The 16,787-nt window shown below is 38.2% G+C and overlaps 2 protein-coding genes across 7 annotated transcripts in view; both read right to left on the minus strand.

Annotated features, from left to right (window-relative positions):
- The window catches only part of Trpc1 (transient receptor potential cation channel subfamily C member 1), a 51,488-nt gene extending 39,404 nt beyond the window's left edge, over window positions 1–12,084 (minus strand). For 2 of the 4 annotated variants that reach the window (XM_040739609.1, XM_040739608.1), the window contains exon 1: window positions 11,389–11,557. In XM_040739609.1, coding sequence (XP_040595543.1) covers window positions 11,389–11,421 — 33 coding nt within the window. In that variant the 5' untranslated portion in view covers window positions 11,422–11,557. Of the gene's footprint in view, window positions 1–1,607; window positions 1,763–11,388 lie in introns of all 4 variants that reach the window. The other 2 variants (XM_040739606.1, XM_040739607.1) reach the window with 2 other exon arrangements.
- Window positions 12,085–14,760: 2,676 nt separating this feature from the next.
- The window catches only part of Pls1 (plastin 1), a 76,747-nt gene continuing 74,720 nt past the window's right edge, over window positions 14,761–16,787 (minus strand). For all 3 annotated transcript variants that reach the window (XM_040739810.1, XM_040739811.1, XM_040739809.1), the window contains exon 16: window positions 14,761–16,696. In XM_040739810.1, coding sequence (XP_040595744.1) covers window positions 16,561–16,696 — 136 coding nt within the window. In that variant the 3' untranslated portion in view covers window positions 14,761–16,560. The remainder of the gene's footprint in view (window positions 16,697–16,787) is intronic.

Raw genomic sequence — 16,787 nt, forward strand, 5'->3', positions numbered from 1 at the left:
TTCAAACAGTAGTTTTGCCTTTACTAATTTTACAACTCTGGGCAATTCATTAAAGTCTATGAGCCTCAGTTTTCTGGCCTATAGAATACAGCATCTAGGCAGTCTGACTGTGATGCTCAAATGTAATCAACAGTGTGAAAGAACCATGTGTACTGCCGAATTATTATGTACATAAAACCATGCTTATCCAAAATCAGCAAGGACTGGATTTCATCATAACTTTATTTTCTAGATAACTGAAGCTTATACCTTTAAGTGTTTAACTTTAAATCTTAAATAATTTTGATGGAAGTTTTCTGCTTTAAAAATATATAGATATATAGATATAGATATAGATACATATATGTGCTTTCATCTAAGGTGTTAGGTAGTGAATATAATTTAACTTTTCCTTACTGATTCTAAACCACTGTTATAAAGCTTAGCCACCAGGCAGACATATAGTGCTAACAATTTCTAATTATATTAAACAGTATGAGTGGTTCTATGCTTCATTTTGTTCAGCTGCAACTCTAATGCCCACTTTATGGCCTTTCTTTATTCTTGTCAGATCAGAAAACTAGAAAATTAAGTTTGTTAAAATGAAACCTAAAATGAGAAAAAGTAGACTTTGAGGAGAAGTGTTATACAACTAAATGTAACCTAGAAACTTCATGGAAATTACTATGGCAGATCATAAGCTCTTCTCATTTGGCTTCTTGTAATACTCTAATAGCTAAAGTGGTTGGGTACCCAATTCCCTTATCTACCCCAAGTGTGTGTGTGTGTGTGTGTGTGTGTGTGTGTGTGTGTGTGTGCGTGTGTACTTATAACACACATAAATCACTCATGATGCCACATTATAATATAAATAATAGGGATGTACATAAAACCCTATCATAACTAAAAAATAATTTCTGTGTTTCCTGATGTCACTGCAAAAGCTATGCCTCATTACAGTTGCAATAGAAGAGCCAGAGTTCCTGTGCTGTGTTCATCATGAGTGAACCAGAAGTTATTATTAACTTACACCTTCAAGGTGTATATGCATGCCTGCTTTTCTACCTTAAGTGATATGAAGAGAAATGGAAAGTTCTATCCATTCTAATTTTAAAACAAATCACTCATCTTTAGATGAGAGGAAACACTAAATTTCAAACAAAGAGAAAACATAATGAAACTTAAAAGAAACCAAATTGAACTGTAAGTTGTTTTGTGAGGAACATTTTGTTCATGTGCCTATAAATAACATGAGTCACAGAAAACCCTGTCCCCTGGCACTTCTAAAACACTTGCCCTATTTTTAGGTATAGAATACAAATAGTAATCCTATCAGTAACAAAAATAATGTCATCTTTAATAATTCATGATAGTTTATATCTTTGTCTGATGTAGGGAAAGGAAACAGGAAGAAAAGCACAAATAAATTTAAAATGTTACATTTTTAGATAGCTTATTTGGGTTTGTTTTGTAAACTTGTTAGTAGCTTAAAACCAAACAGAAGGTGAAAGGCAAAGGAGAGAGAGGAAACAAAGGACAGGAAGGAAGGAAAGCTAGAAGGACAGATGAAAGCATGGCATAGCTAACATTTCTTAGAAGCTACTGGATAAAATCATCTAGCCTTGTACCTGACAACCGTAGTCCAAAAGCAGCTGCAGTATATCCAAGCTTTCGTTTTCAATAGTTATGGTAACAGCATTTCTCCCAAGCACATCTACGCAATTTATGTTCAAGTCACCTGAACTGTTTTCCTCCAAAATCTTTTTAACCATATAATAGTCACCTAAATAACAATATACAAACATACTTTAATATTTAAGACATTAAACAAGAATGAGTATAAAGAAAATTTTATCCTGCTGAATTAAAAGATTAAAAATACCTAAACTCATTTTGTTTTGCATGTGGACATGTGCACAGAAAATGTGAACATTTCCTGGAAAAAGTATATCTTGATAAAACAATACACATATAAGCAGTAAATATAAAACACAACTAGAAAAAATTAATGTGTAACATGAAAGAAAAATTTCTAGTTTAAAATTCTTAACCTGATGTTATAAGAAAAACTCATAGAAGATATGTAAAACAATTTAATAAAGAATACCCCCAAATATAGACTGAGAGCTATTATAGAAAAATAAAATGAAACTTAGAAGGAATTAGTTTTGGATCTCAGACACACACACATTTACTCATGCGCCATATTGGTTAAAATGGAGACTGGGGGAGGATATTAGAAAGAGAGGAAAGCATACATTTAAAAAGTAATGTGAATTTGACAGTATATATAGTAAGGGTACCTAAAGTTCTTACTCCTCCCCCACCTTCTCTCACACACACATGCGCACACACGCGTGCACATGCCATCTTGTTAAGGAAGACAAGGTGTAGTGTTAATATACAGGGAGCATCCAGCTCACAAAATGCCAAGTTGGGGCTAGAATGACGGCTTGGCCTATCAGGAGCAGGCAGGCTGTCTTCTGCCTGACTGAAGGCCACCCCAGACAGTCAGCCCATGTGAGGAAAACGGGAATTACTGTCACCAAAGGCACAGTATATTTGCCTGCTAATGAGATTGTGCATGAAAAAGAGAAATAAAAATTCAAAGGGAAGTGCTCACTAGAGAATGAAAGAGGATACTGGTTTCATTTTACTTTTTAAAAAAAATGAGTGAACAGTTTTACAGTTATTCCTTAGATGCCTGTGAGTAAGAATAAGGAAAGAATAATCAGCGTGGAAACTGGAAAGAGAAAAGAAGTAATTTCATGGTACACAGGGAGAAAACATTAAATTAAGCTAAATGAGTAAGAAAAACAATATTGCAACTAAGGTAGCAGATTTTATTTGTGAAAATTTCAAACTTCCTATTATTTTTAACACCTGCTTACATTAAAAAAGAAATTGAATAATAGTGTTTTTAATAACATATCTCCTTAGGTCTCAAGAATAAAAAACTAGTCATGAAATAATTTTCCCATTGCACTAATTAACATTTAAATTCTACTGATGAAGTGATATTCTGAGTCTTGAGTTGCACCCAGAGAGCCAAGTAATCCACTCAAATAACATCACTATTACTAAAATAAATAAATAAATAACATTAAAAATATTTCAGACAAGTTGGCTTTTAAGCATAGGGATAAGAAAACGCTACTCATAAAACTCCACTTTGCTATCCTGGTATATCTAGGTGAGAATCATTCATTTTAATTCACCTTCTTGGAACTCAATAGGCTTTCTAATTTAAGGTCATTTGCACTTCATTAATTCTACAATATCTTCCTTCAGCCATTACTTCTTAAATGTAGCGTCATTACTAAACTTTATATCTGTAAATCATTTAAAGTGATATGCCATAAAGACTAAAACAGTTGTTAACTTTGAGGATGAATGCATATGTGAAAGAGGTTAGAAAACTTAAATCAGACAGGAAATTAGCTAAAGGCCCAGATGCAAGTTAAAATGCCTGCTATGCAAGACGATGTTTTCCTTTCATAGTGAATTGCTTGCAAGTCATATCTTTTGTCTTTGGAAAAGCAATATAATTTGCTTACTTTTCTGATGGTATGGTTGTTTTTAAAATTTATTTTTAAGTGTGTGTGTGTGTGTGTGTGTGTGTGTGTGTGTGTGTGTGTGTGTGTGTGGAGGCTACAGGTCCTCTTCTATTGCTCTCTACTTCCCATGGTCTCCAGACAGGATCTCTCCCTGAGCTCAGAGTTCACTGACTGGCTAAACTGGATGCCATCAAGCTCCAAGGATCGGCTTGCCCAGGGTTACAGACTTATATCACTTTGCTTTTTACATGAAGGCTGGAGATCCAATTTTAACTGTCAACCTCAGGTTCCAGTGTCTTTATTCAACAAAGAAAACAGAAATGTTTTTCAGCCTACTCCATAGGTAGTGCACCAATGCAAGAGCAAATCATCTCAGCCCGACCTCTAAGTAACTCCCATATTCATTCACCTGTCCCTGTGAACACAACCAGCCCTCATCTAAACCATTACCATCCTTCTGGACAGTGAAATAGCCTTAGACCTACTGAAAAAGATTCTCTTTGACCAGATCCTGAGCAAGTTAATGTTTCCCTTTTCCCTCCTACGAGGCTTCAATCTTAGTCCATAAGACTTGAACAAAACGTTTCCATACTTTCTAATAGCTTTAGGTTTCATCACTAGCATGCAGTCACACACACACACACACACACACACACACACACACACACACACATGCCTGAGGAAAGCCATGGTGTTCGTTCATCTGAACACTGAAGACAGGGCACATGTGAAAAGATAGCCATCTAACCGTCTTTAGTGCCAGGTAACAAATCCACACTGGTACACAAAAATCAACCATCTACTTTTTGTACATTTCCCCTGCTGTTTTGTAATTTTTCCCATACTTGACTCTACGGAACCCCCACTCACTCTCCTTTCTAACCCTTTAAACTAGCTGCCTCTGTACAAAATGAACTATGATTCAGTTCACACTGAGCTCTCTTCTATATTATTACACACACAATGCTTAATACTTGAACACAGGAGTCAACAAAATAGTTCTGAGAAAAGAGTCTGACAGTAAAATATGCTAGGTTTTGTGGACATGATATCTCAGTCACATTTACCCAGACCCATTTGCACCAAAGCAGAGACAGAGCACATGGGAACAACTGAGGATGTGTTCCAATAAAACTATTTGAATTTTATAGAATTTTTATGTTTTAAAATAGAATTCTTTCAATTAGAAATATTTTTAAATATTTGAAATATAAAATGTAAACACCAGTCATAGCTCACAGGCCTATGGATCAGTTAGTCACCCATGTTCTAGCCCTACCTCTTCAGCCCATTCTGTAAAATTCAAAGCATATCAATCTTATGGTTTCCTAACATCCTCAATGGACACAATGATTACTGAATTCTACAAAGCCCACTGGAAACTGGGCCAGCAAATAAAACAGTATAAAAATACCAAGGTGATCCCATAGATCCTCAGCAATAAATTTATTCTGCCCAACTCTGATAAATCCTTGAGAAATATATGGTAGAGAAATGTTACAATATTAGTAAAGATGATTCTCTATTTCATCACTGGCTTCTCATCTGACTTTCTAACATATGATGATAAGTTTCTGCATTACTTAAATGACTGCATTAATGTTGATCAGTTTTGCCACACGTGGGTGGCCCATGCCTGTGATTTCAGACCAGGAGGCAGAAGAACCGCTCCAAGTTTGAGGCCAGCCTAGGTACTCGCATATCTAGCGAATCCCAGGAAAAACTGGACTATAGGCTAAGATTCTGTCTGAAAAAAACCAAACCCTCCCCCAATTTCCACAAAAAAAAGTTGGCCAGTTTTTAAATTTTATTTTAACCAAGCAGAACTTGAAGCTAGTTGTGAACTATGGAAAAAATTTTGTATCAAAAAAGATATAAATCTTTTCAAACCAAGCTTTCTATAAAAAACACTTTGGATGTGGAATTATAACATTCTACTTTAAATATTCCCATTTAAGGCAAGTAATGGTGTTCCACGCCTTTAATCCTAGCAGGGAGGCAGAAGCAGGCAAATCTGTAAGTTCTAGGCCAGCCTGATCTACACAGTGAGTTCCAGGACAGCCAGAGCTACACAGAGAAAAAAAATTCTCAATTAATATTAAAAACAAATTAAGAGGAAAAAGCTTTGGAACCCAAAGAAATTCTACTGAACTCATAAGTAATTGATATGGTACTAGAATCTTTTAGTTCTAATCATTCACTTTGGATTTTAATGTTATCGTTTATTGTTCCTAAATAATACTTGAGTTTTTCATTACCTACATTAAACTATTACTCCTAGTCTTAGGCTTCTCAGCATAATTAATTTGATGGAATCAGTCTGAAGAAAACATTTATAGTACTACAACTGGGCAAGAGAAACTCAGATTGCACCAGTGCTGGTGCACTCAAATTTAATCTTTCAGCCTCCTAATACACAATGTACTGAGGTTTCATTTGGATAATTTGTTTTTAACTTCCAGGAGAGAGTGCTCTGTACTAGAAATATCCTATTTTCCAAATCTCATCTGGGCCATTTAAGCTCAAATGAACATTTGCTCAGAGAGATTTATTAAATACACAACTATACATCATGTTATCCTACTGTTCCTTACTACTGCACAAGAAAACATTGTTATTATAGAAAAATTCTTACAGGATATGGATGCAGTCAGAAACTCATTAATAACAGCTTTTGTTCAATGCTTTAACACAATTAAGAACTTCATGTATGTTTTGATAGCATGGCAAAGTGCAGCAGATTAAAAATAAGGAAAAGAAACACATTGTGAGAGCACTATATAGGCCAGTAAGGCAGCTAGCTGCTCAGTCATCTTCATTAAAGTAACTGTGAACCACTCCCATGGCTACAGTGCTCAACTAGTACATTCTAAAACTTTGGTGATCCATAGGTTCTGTAGCTAGTGATACTTTGTGAGCTATATAGAATGATACAGTGTAACCCCACTACTCTTGATGTTATACTCTCATCATTCCTATTTCTGCAAATAATTTAAACTAATTTCCTTCATCGTACATCCTTATATTAGATGTTACCTATCAACACAAAACTCAGCAATAGTCAGTACTCTGCTTTTTAATTATCCAAACCACTCTCCTCCCTAACCTCACACCCTTCAAATATCTTCTAAAATAGCAAAGGCAGAAAGTACCATATATGCATATTAAGTAAGGTGTTAATACAACACTGGCATATATTCTCGAGGAAATGCTGCATATTTTGAAAGCATCCTGAGCCCCAAGGTACACAAAGCTTCTACAAAAACTTAAATTATCCTTCCTTATAATGTAGCAAGCCTACCACATAGGTGATAGAACAGAAACTAAAATGAATCTAGGGTACAGGTGAAATTCTGCCCTCCCCATCCCTTCTCCAACTCCATAGTGAAATGTTCAGAAGGGACTACTAATGCAAATATGAATTTTCTGGTAATACTCTGTTATAGAATATTATTTTAAGGTGTGTTACTTTTGTTTATTCTCTGGAGCATTTGTTTAATGATGCACCTGTGATCAGGAGGTTACATCAGCAGCTAGCTGACAGGAAGCTGTAGGGAGGAGCCAGGTGGAGAAGGATTTATAAGGAGGGGCGAGACGGAGCACAAGGACTTCTTGGGAGACATGAGGCGGTGAGCTAGGTGAGCTGCTTGTTATTCAGCCTCTCTGGGGAGCAGAATTCTACCTCAAACTTTGAATTTTGAGTTCTTTGGAGGGACTGAGATTTAGGTAAATTTCCTCTGTAGCGTTGAGTCAGTGCCTAAGGTAACACAATTTCCTCAGGCTGAGGCTCTAGCGGGCCAAACTGCTGTTGATAGCAGAGGAGTTACAGTCGCTGACTGGGTAGGTTAAAAGGCAGCAACAATTAAAAAGTGAGCACACACTCCACATGCAGCACTGGCAGAGAGTAAATGCTTTTATTCTTCCTTATTCGGCATAAGCACTGATCACTGATCTCAACAAATCAAAAGGCTTATGTTCACAACTATGTTTTAAAAGGCATCATCTGCTTAACACTGTAAACTAGAAAAAGTAAAGACATAATGAAATTTAGGTGCTTCCAAAAACATTATTTACCCTTTCAGCAGGCAAGAGGCCTGAGGGATATCATAGGCTTCCACAAGTTAAGTAATTACTACACTAACTCTCAATAAGAGAGGGGAAAAAACATGGTGGTCTACTTAATATTAATAAGACAACACATTTATTATCAGCTCTTATTCAATTAGCTTTTGTATCTGAATTCCAGTCTATATAAAGAATTCACACACACATACATACATACATACATATATACATATATATATACACACACACATATATATATATATATATATATACTTTATAAGAATTTAATTTGGTAGTTTTATGTAAAACTTTGCTTTATATCAATGAACAGAAACTTTCATTTTTTTTCTCATTTTTAATATGAAAAAAGTTTTGGAGCAGTGGTGTCGCATGCCTGTAATCCCAGCACTTGGGAGGCAGAGGCAGGAAGATCACTGTGAGTTCATGGCTAACCTGGTCTGCAGAGCGAGTTCCAGGACAGCCAAGGCTACACAGAGAAACCCTGTCTTGAAACCCAAAACAACAACAACAAAGGACCAAGGGTTTGTAACGTGTTTTCTTCCCGCCAGCTGCCTGGGTCCTGCTGCTGTCTCAGCCCCCAAATAACACACGAGACACTATATTAATTATGAAGCTGTTGGCTGTTTGCTTGGTTTCTTATCAGCTAGCTCTGACTTATTAACCCATAACTGCTAACCTGAGTATTTCCTCTTGGTCTTCTCTTACCAGAGAAAGGGTCCGGACCTCTTACTCCTCTGGTGTCCTACACTGTGACTGCCTGTGCCTCTGTTTCCCAGAATCCTCCTCAACTCTTAGTCCCACCTATCTTGCTTCCCTAATGGCCAATCATGCTTTATTGATCAACCCTAGGACAACATATACACAGAAGAACTTCCCCCATCAAGGGTTAGCTTTGAGATGATTCTGGTCTATGTAGATGATCCATAAGAACCATTATAGTTGACTAATACTTGCTTGGATTTGCAAATGCCTAGATTTATGGAACTAATTTACATAAAAACTAGTTATTCCAAACCACAAAATCTTTCCCTTTCCTATTTGTGTTTACTCCTTACTCTGTACACTACTCATTTTAAATTGTTCATCACTAAAATACAAATAACCATCTCATACCTGCAAATTTTCTTTAGAAATCTCTAGCTTTTATTTTAGAAGACTATACTGTGAATACTTTATGTATGTAGAAAAGATTATTAAACAAAACTAGTTGATTTTCTCTGGACCTATTAAGGATACTATGCTTGTTTTTTTTATCTTTACACAGAAAACAGTGTACAACCTACCTATACAGATAAGAGTTAATTTCCAACTAGTACATCCAAATGCAGGTGCCTTTTCTAATATAAATTATTTTAATTCCTTCAACTATAATCAAAACAATAAAGCATAGTGATGACTTGAAAAACAACAGATCTGATAAATGGAGATGTGAGGATTAAATTACTTGAAAACATATATATATATATAATATTTTAAGTAGTGGTATTGGTGATTGAACTAGGGCCTTGTTTATGTTAGGCAAGTGCTTTACCACGGAGTTATATCCCTAGTCCCTGTGAGCATTAGATGAAATAGTTTACAAAAAGCATGAACACTCCACGCCAAAGGTATGCTAGTGTTTGCCATTTGTGCTGATGAAGATTTTGATGTAAAAGTGGGAGTTATAGCTATTTCAAGAACATTTCCACTTTTATATTTGATTTGGGCCAAATCAAGAAGGGTTTAACAATATTAGAGATTATGAACATAAAAATGTGTTCTTCTAACTTCAACTCATCTTTAAAAGAAATACAAATTCAAATTTTATGCAAGAAATACATAGTTTCTTCATCCTAGCACATTAATCTCTGTTCCACTTCTACATCTCTCCAAGGATTCTAATAATGCTACAAATATGAATACATATCAGGTCCTAGTTTTCATACACAGACAGACAGATATGAGATATCTCAAGCTGTTTCAACAGGTACTATGGACAGCTTATAAAACTTTTATAATTAAAACTCCTTTTGAGAAATCTCATACAACTACTCTAAATACATGTATCACAAAAAATACATGTCTGTCCATTCCCTATGGAGGGATACTATTTCAGCTTAGATACATGGAAGAGGGCCTATGTCCTCCCCCCAAATGATGTGACAGACTTTGATGATCCCCACTGAAGGCCTCACTGTCCTTGGGGATCGGGTAAGAGGTGGGTTGGGAGGGGGCATGGGAGGATGGGGGGGGCAAAGAAAAGGGGGAGATTGATATGTAAAATGATTGTTTCTAAAGAAAAAGAATACCAGCTCCAATCATATTCCATTATAACACTTCTCTGTTCTCAGTTTAACAAGAATATCAAATCCCCTTTCCTAACATACTTTTAAATAATCACACACAGTTAACCAGAATAAAAGCAGTGATTCTTGACTACTGTAGTATAACACAATCAGTTCCTTTCTGCTTTTAGATACTTTCTGAGGGAAAGAACTCAAACAAAGTACTTGGGGAAAATTAAGTAATTTATATAATCTATAGATCATAATTTTGTGACATTATAGACATACATTTTAATTTCTTTATATTTCTAAGATTAGTCAAAGTGTCTATGACAGACTTTAACAAAATGCTTATTATTTAATATCACATAAAATGAGTTGGCAACAAACAAAAATGGACTTTATATGTCAATGTGTTTTCAAGAAGTTGCATAAACAGTTGCTTTATGGCTAGGCAAAGATCAAGTGTAGTTGTATAAAAAACGAAAAACTATTTCAAATGCTTTAAAAGGTTAGGGAGACTGTTGTTGACTTAAACATACACATACAAACAAAAACAAAAACTCCGGTAACTAGTACTCCCATAGTGTAAGCTGCCTCTAGAATTAGCTTTCAGAAGTCCACAAGGTTCTAACGAAGTCTTCCTAAATGAACACAGCCTCTGCACAGCACACTGCTGAACTGAGGAATGGCAATTTTTTCAGTACTCTTTCTCAGTTAGGAGAAAAAAGCAGTCTGAGAGCAACCAAGTTTCCATTCCTTCATTACAGCTCATCACTTGAAAACATGCTTATCCTTTCGTGTGACCATAAGGTGACCGACTTCTAGATTCAAAAACAGTATATAGCCCACACATTTTGCCTATACTTATTTTTCACTATCCTTACCTCCCACCAACTCTCTGAATCCATAAACCTTTCTCCCTAATTAAAAAAAAAAATACTAACACTCAAAGGGGTCCATAAGTCTGGGGAAAGTTTTGGCAGCTACGGCAGGATTTTTCCTGACTCGTTCTTATTTCGTGTTATTTCTGCTTAGGATAATGGAATAGCTAATTCCACTCAAGTGTAACAGGCCAAGGCACTGGCGGCTGATGTTAAACAGAAGAAGTTTTAAAAACAAAACAAAAAATGCAAGGTGACAGCCATAAATAGGAGAAATAAGGGGAATTAACAGACTTTTCGGCTTAGAAGGTCCCAATCTAGCCTCTGGCTCCCAAAGGAAAGACTCCAGCCAGCAGTTTATCAGCGGCAGAAGTGGAGCAACTTTGGGATCAGAGCTCCCAAGGAGCCACCAAAACATCCTACCTGCAGGAGTCCCCCGCCCTCGCCCACCTGCCGGCAGGCTCCTGCTCAATCAGGCAGAAGTCCTGCGGGCCTCACAGGTAGGGAATAGCCGCCCCCGCAAGAAAAAGCGGAGTCTGGAGTAAGTGGAAGCAGAGGCAGGACCCAGGGAGTGAGTCTTAGGGTGTCCAGAACCGGAGAAAGGGGCCTAGCTCTCACCCTTGTCGCACGCCAGCAAGAAAAGCTTCTCATTCAGGGTGTTCTCCTCCTTCACCTCCCGCACATCCTTCAGCGCCATCACTTCGTTGGGCGACGAGGAGGATGGGGAAGAAGGCAGGGAGGAGGAGGAGACGCCCGAGAGGTCCGTGCTCGGGTACAGGGCCGCCATCATCGCGGCCCACGACGGGGGCAGGCCAGGGGACGGAGGCGGGGCCCCCATGGGCGCCGACCCCGACCCCAGCCCCGAGCCAGAGCTGGAAAACGGATGAGTCGTCCCCCCGGCCACATCTGCGTGCGGCCCGTTGGCCCCGAAGGGCGTCGCCTCGCCCCGGAACCAGCACTCGCCCTCCACTGACAGCCCCAGGTTGGTGGCCGCGCCGGCGCGACCCCGGGGCCAGCGCCCTCTGCCCAGCCGCCGGCGTCCCGGTCGAGCTGGTCCGCGCCCGTCCGGGGACGACAGAGTGGAGCGCGCCAGGGCGGCAGCTGAGCGCGGGGCCGTGCCAGGAGCCGCAAGGGGCCGCGCAGGGGGCGGCCCGGCCTGGGAGCGAGAGTGGGGGCCGCCGGCGCAGGAGCTCGGCGGTGCGCTTCGCGGCACGTCAGGCTCCGGGGCTGCGGGAACCGCTAGCCCAGCTGAACCCGCAGGAGGCAGAGGCTCGCCGCTCTCTCTCCTCACGTCATCCTCAGCCCCGCGGAGGCGACGACACCGGGGCGGAGCTAGCGGCGAAGCCGGGCTCGAGGGGGCGAGGTCTGTCGGGGCGGGGCTGGTGGGCGGGGCTTCCGGCCTGACGCGCCTCCCTCGTCAGTCGCCTAGAGCCCCCGCAGCATCTTTGAGCACCAGAGAAGGGGCGTGGCAACCTTCTGGCCTCTGTTAGTAGGTTGAGGATTTGTGGTAGTTTGCTGCTGCCTGTAGCTGCTGCAGTTGCTGCAATGTGCCATTGAGCTTTTGAGGAGTTAACGTTTAGTTGAAATCCCCTACGGAATTGTCCTAGAGCCTGGCCAAGCAACCAGATTTGGGAGTTTGTGCTTTCGCTACCCTTGTTTTTAAAGTTCATTCAAAATTTGCTTGTGATCTAATATGGCCTAACATTCCTGATATTTCTAAAGTCATTATATATACATGTATATGTATGTATTCACATGTAATTCGAAGATGACCTATAACCATTGCATACGAAGAGTTTAGGAGTTAACTCTCCATACAGTTCTTTCAGTGAATGTATTACATCTGTCACATCTGATTTTAAGACATTTGTTATTTAGACATCAGCTGACTGAAAAATAGCAAGTGTGACTTGAAACTACATCTTTTCAATAATTCCTAATATAGTACGAATTCTAATTGATATTAATAATTAAACCTCAGAGTCAGCTATCAGGAGGTGAAAGCTGAAAGATCAGAGAAACAAAGCAGCCGGTCACTAGAGCTCTACCAATGCTCAGACCGAAGCAGCGATCCTGGCCTCAGACTGTATCCTCAAACTGCACAGCTCTTCAGACTGCCCTGAGCTCCTCTCTCCACCCAGCCATATCACTTCCTGTCTCCACCTACCTCGTGCTGGGATTAAAGGAATGGGATCCTAAGTGCTGGAATCACCTTTGTGTGGGCTCTTTCTCTTTTAGACAGATTCAATCTCGTGTAGTCCAGGGTGGCCTTGAACTAACAGGGATCCATCTGACTCTGTCTCTCTAGTGCTGGGATTAAAGGTGTGGTCACCACTGCTTGGCCTCTATAGAAGCTAGTGTGGGTAGCTCTGCACTCTGATCTTTAGGCGAGCTATTTGTTAGATCATAAACAAAATATCACATCTTATTGCTGCCTACAGTCAACACTGGGGAGAAATCTGAACTGTGTTTAACGTTTAGATTTTTAAGACAATGGATAAATTTACTTATGAGTACCTTAAATTTGAGGGGGATACTTCTGCTCCCATGTAGGCTGCTTTGCTCCACTACTTTCTCTACCAACATTTTAATTCCCAAAATTTTTAAATCAATGTTCTCTTTAGATGTTCTCTAGAAGGTCTCAGTAGACATCTTTTCAAACATTTTTCTATGTGTTTACTTTAAAATAGATAGTCTCTGGAATTATTCTGGTTTTTGTTTCTAGACAATCTCCCCATTATTCTGTAATGTTCAACACAGTTCCAAGTTTATGTATTTGGTGAAATTTCCAAGTGGCTCAAGGTGAGGTCAGTGGAAACAGGAACATGTTTACTTTTGTATCTTTACTTACTCTTTATCGATGAGTAAAATGTTTAGCCGGAAGCAGAACTCTGACTGACCTATCCACCATTTCAGTATTTGAGGCTGAAGAATTCAAATGACTCATAGCCCTATACACCAATTATTTATTTAAAGAACTCCTATGGGGCCTGGATTAATTTTTAAGATTTGAGAGAATTCCAACCACTTCGGTAGTAATCTTAGGAGCACTTTTAAGCATTACAGAGTCTACTTCAGGCAATCGGCATTCTAATACACTTCAGCTTTTTGGATTGTCTCAGCTACAGACTATCTTCTTTCTCCTTCTTCTCTAGTAAACTGGCTAGCATAAATTGAATCATTCTCACATCACTTACATATTTTGCATACATGATATGATGACCAGTGGTGAAGTTATGATGAACAATGGCATGCAAAACTCAGAAGTAGCATATTACTCTAAGCAACTCCCTCAAGTCACAGGTATAAAAAAAGAGCAATCACAACTCCAGGGAAGGGAAAGAAATTCTGATTTAGATCTAGCCCGACAAGTAAGGTCGATCCTATTTATATTTTTCAGTGTCCTCCTCCCCTTTGCTAGAGCCATATCTGTGCTGCTTTTCATAGTGCCTCCGCCCACTAGACTCGTGATTTGCATTTTCCCTGCTAAACACAGTCCAAACAAAACATCCTTAAACAGACTCTGCCTAACTACCTAAATAATCTCCCTCTGCTCCCAAATCAGGCTGTAGCACCTCTCCTGCTTCTTCCTCCCACCATCACTATTTCCACCTTGCTATTTCTTTATTGGCTGACTGTCACTACTAAGATTTAGGTCAAAAGACTGTCTATATTTTTCTTAGCTGAATCCCAAGAATCTCAAGTAGTATTTGAACATTGGAGACAATAAATTTGTGCTAATGGATTTAATTCATTCAAATTATTTCATTGCAGACTAAATTTGTAATAATCATGTAGGTTGTCTGTAATAAAATCCTTCATAATGAGGGCCGGTGAGATGGCTCAGTAGATAAAAGTGCTATTTGTGCACTTTTGTGAAGTATTTTGTATTACTTCATTTACGTGTTGTATTCTTTTGTTGGAATTAAGTTTATAACAGACCAATATTGAAACCTCTATTTCTTTAAATGAAATAAATACACAAATACATATTGTACATACACAGCATTTTATTAAACATACTTTGTGAGAAAAAGACTTTAAAGTACTAAATTCCATGTAAATCAGACTATCTTAGTAAATATGGTGGTGAAAAAAATCAGAAGCATAATTTAAATAATCTCAGAAAAAGAACAAAAGCATACTTAATCTTCATATAAGAAAACAAGCATCAAAATATAAAAGTCAAGTCTCTTGTAGAAGAATATATTTCAGAACTCCACCTGTTAGTATTTCATTTTAAAAAGTCTACCCTACACACACAGTCACTCCACTTTTAACATATATGTTTCCATCAGTGGAAGAGGAGGGTGTAGACAACTCATTCACACGGAGATAAGTGGAGCACTTTCGTTGCATGGTAGGATTGCTCACAGGCACTAAAGTAGAAGATGAGGGGAGTATATTTCTAGCGTCAACTATGAGCCACAGAATTTCTCTACTGCTAAAAAATTCTGAGGAAAAGAGGTTTCAAGTTTTAACTCTTCCTATTGAACACAAACCTTAAAACATTTCCAGTTTATACAGGGCCATGAAAAACATGAAACTATGACAGACATTAGCTTTTAAATGTTTTCTATGAAAGTTATTTGGTGGGCATATTCTAATTATGTAGGCTTCATTACGACTAGTAATGAAACTAGTAAGTGTAATGTGATGCTAACAGGATAGTATCAGTGTCAGCTGGGATGTTCTATTCAACGCTTGGCTGCAAATACTTGAAAGGAACTAGGTGAAAAATAACTATATGCACATTCATAATTAATATTTGTAAAAGATCTCACATATCAGATATCCACAAGCTGAAAAGTGTCACACATATTGTAGGGGCAAAATAAATACTAAATGGCTGGCTGACCACTTAATACATACCATTTAAGAGAATCTGGGAGCTGGGTGGTGGTACATGCCTTTAATACCAGCACTCAGAAGGCAAGAGACAGGTGGATCTCTGTGAGTTCAGGGGCAGCCTGGTCTACAAGAGCTAGTTCCAGGAGAACCTCCAAAGCCACAGAGAAACCCTGTCTCAAAAAGCCAAAAAATAAATAAATAAAGCTGTATTATCAAACTAGGACATGTAAAGTAGCAAAGCTTTAAGTAAAAAGTTCCGAGTTTGAGGCCGTGCTGGACCGACAGCTTCCAAAACAATACAGAGAAACCCTGTCTCGTAAAAACAAAAACAAAACAAAACAAAAAAAAAAAAAACAAAAGTTCCTACAGCATGAGTGAAACTTGGGGTTTAGTCAAGACTTAGTTTTCATGTTAAAAACATTTACTGTTGATGAACTATACTTATCCCTTTAAATTATTATACGAGATAGAAATTTACAGAAAGATTACAATTTTAGATCACTTTACATAGGGAAAAACAAAAGGATTAGGTTTGATTATGACTTTAGGTATATTTGTCATCAAAATTAAATAACACTTCAAAAAAATCCAAACACATTTAATAGTAGGACCTGACAAAACTTTATACAGATCTTTTTTGAGCCATGAAAAATAATGATTAGTCTTATTTTGGTAAGACCTTTAGGAAATAAAATTATTTAACTATGAAATAGCAGCTTGAGATTGAGAAGATATTCCTGTGTTGGTATTGATTATTAAAGAAATTGTGTTATCCAAAAGATTGACAAATTCTAACTAGTATGGACAAGATATTATTTATTTACTGAATATAGAACTATTTTGAGCATACAGATAATCTGATTTTATACCCACTACATTTCAAAATTCTGTAAACTGAGACATTCGATGTGTTTAATGTGGCAGATCATAAATGCTTCATTATTTTATTCTGTTCAGTCCTTTTCCCATTAAGCAGGCAAACACAGTCATAACCATCTTTGGTTTTACTTCTACGAGGTCATCAGGTAATGCATATATCCGGGCACCAATCTTCCGAGCAACTGAAATGGCATATCTTGAAAAGACAAGAAAGACATCTTGGGACTTGTTATCTACCATGTTTTAAATTGACACATTTTAACAGAAGAATCTTGTTATGAGGTCAA

This window comes from Mesocricetus auratus, unplaced genomic scaffold (assembly GCF_017639785.1).
Source record: "Mesocricetus auratus isolate SY011 unplaced genomic scaffold, BCM_Maur_2.0 Super-Scaffold_100691, whole genome shotgun sequence".
In the NCBI taxonomy this organism is placed as follows: domain Eukaryota; kingdom Metazoa; phylum Chordata; class Mammalia; order Rodentia; family Cricetidae; genus Mesocricetus; species Mesocricetus auratus.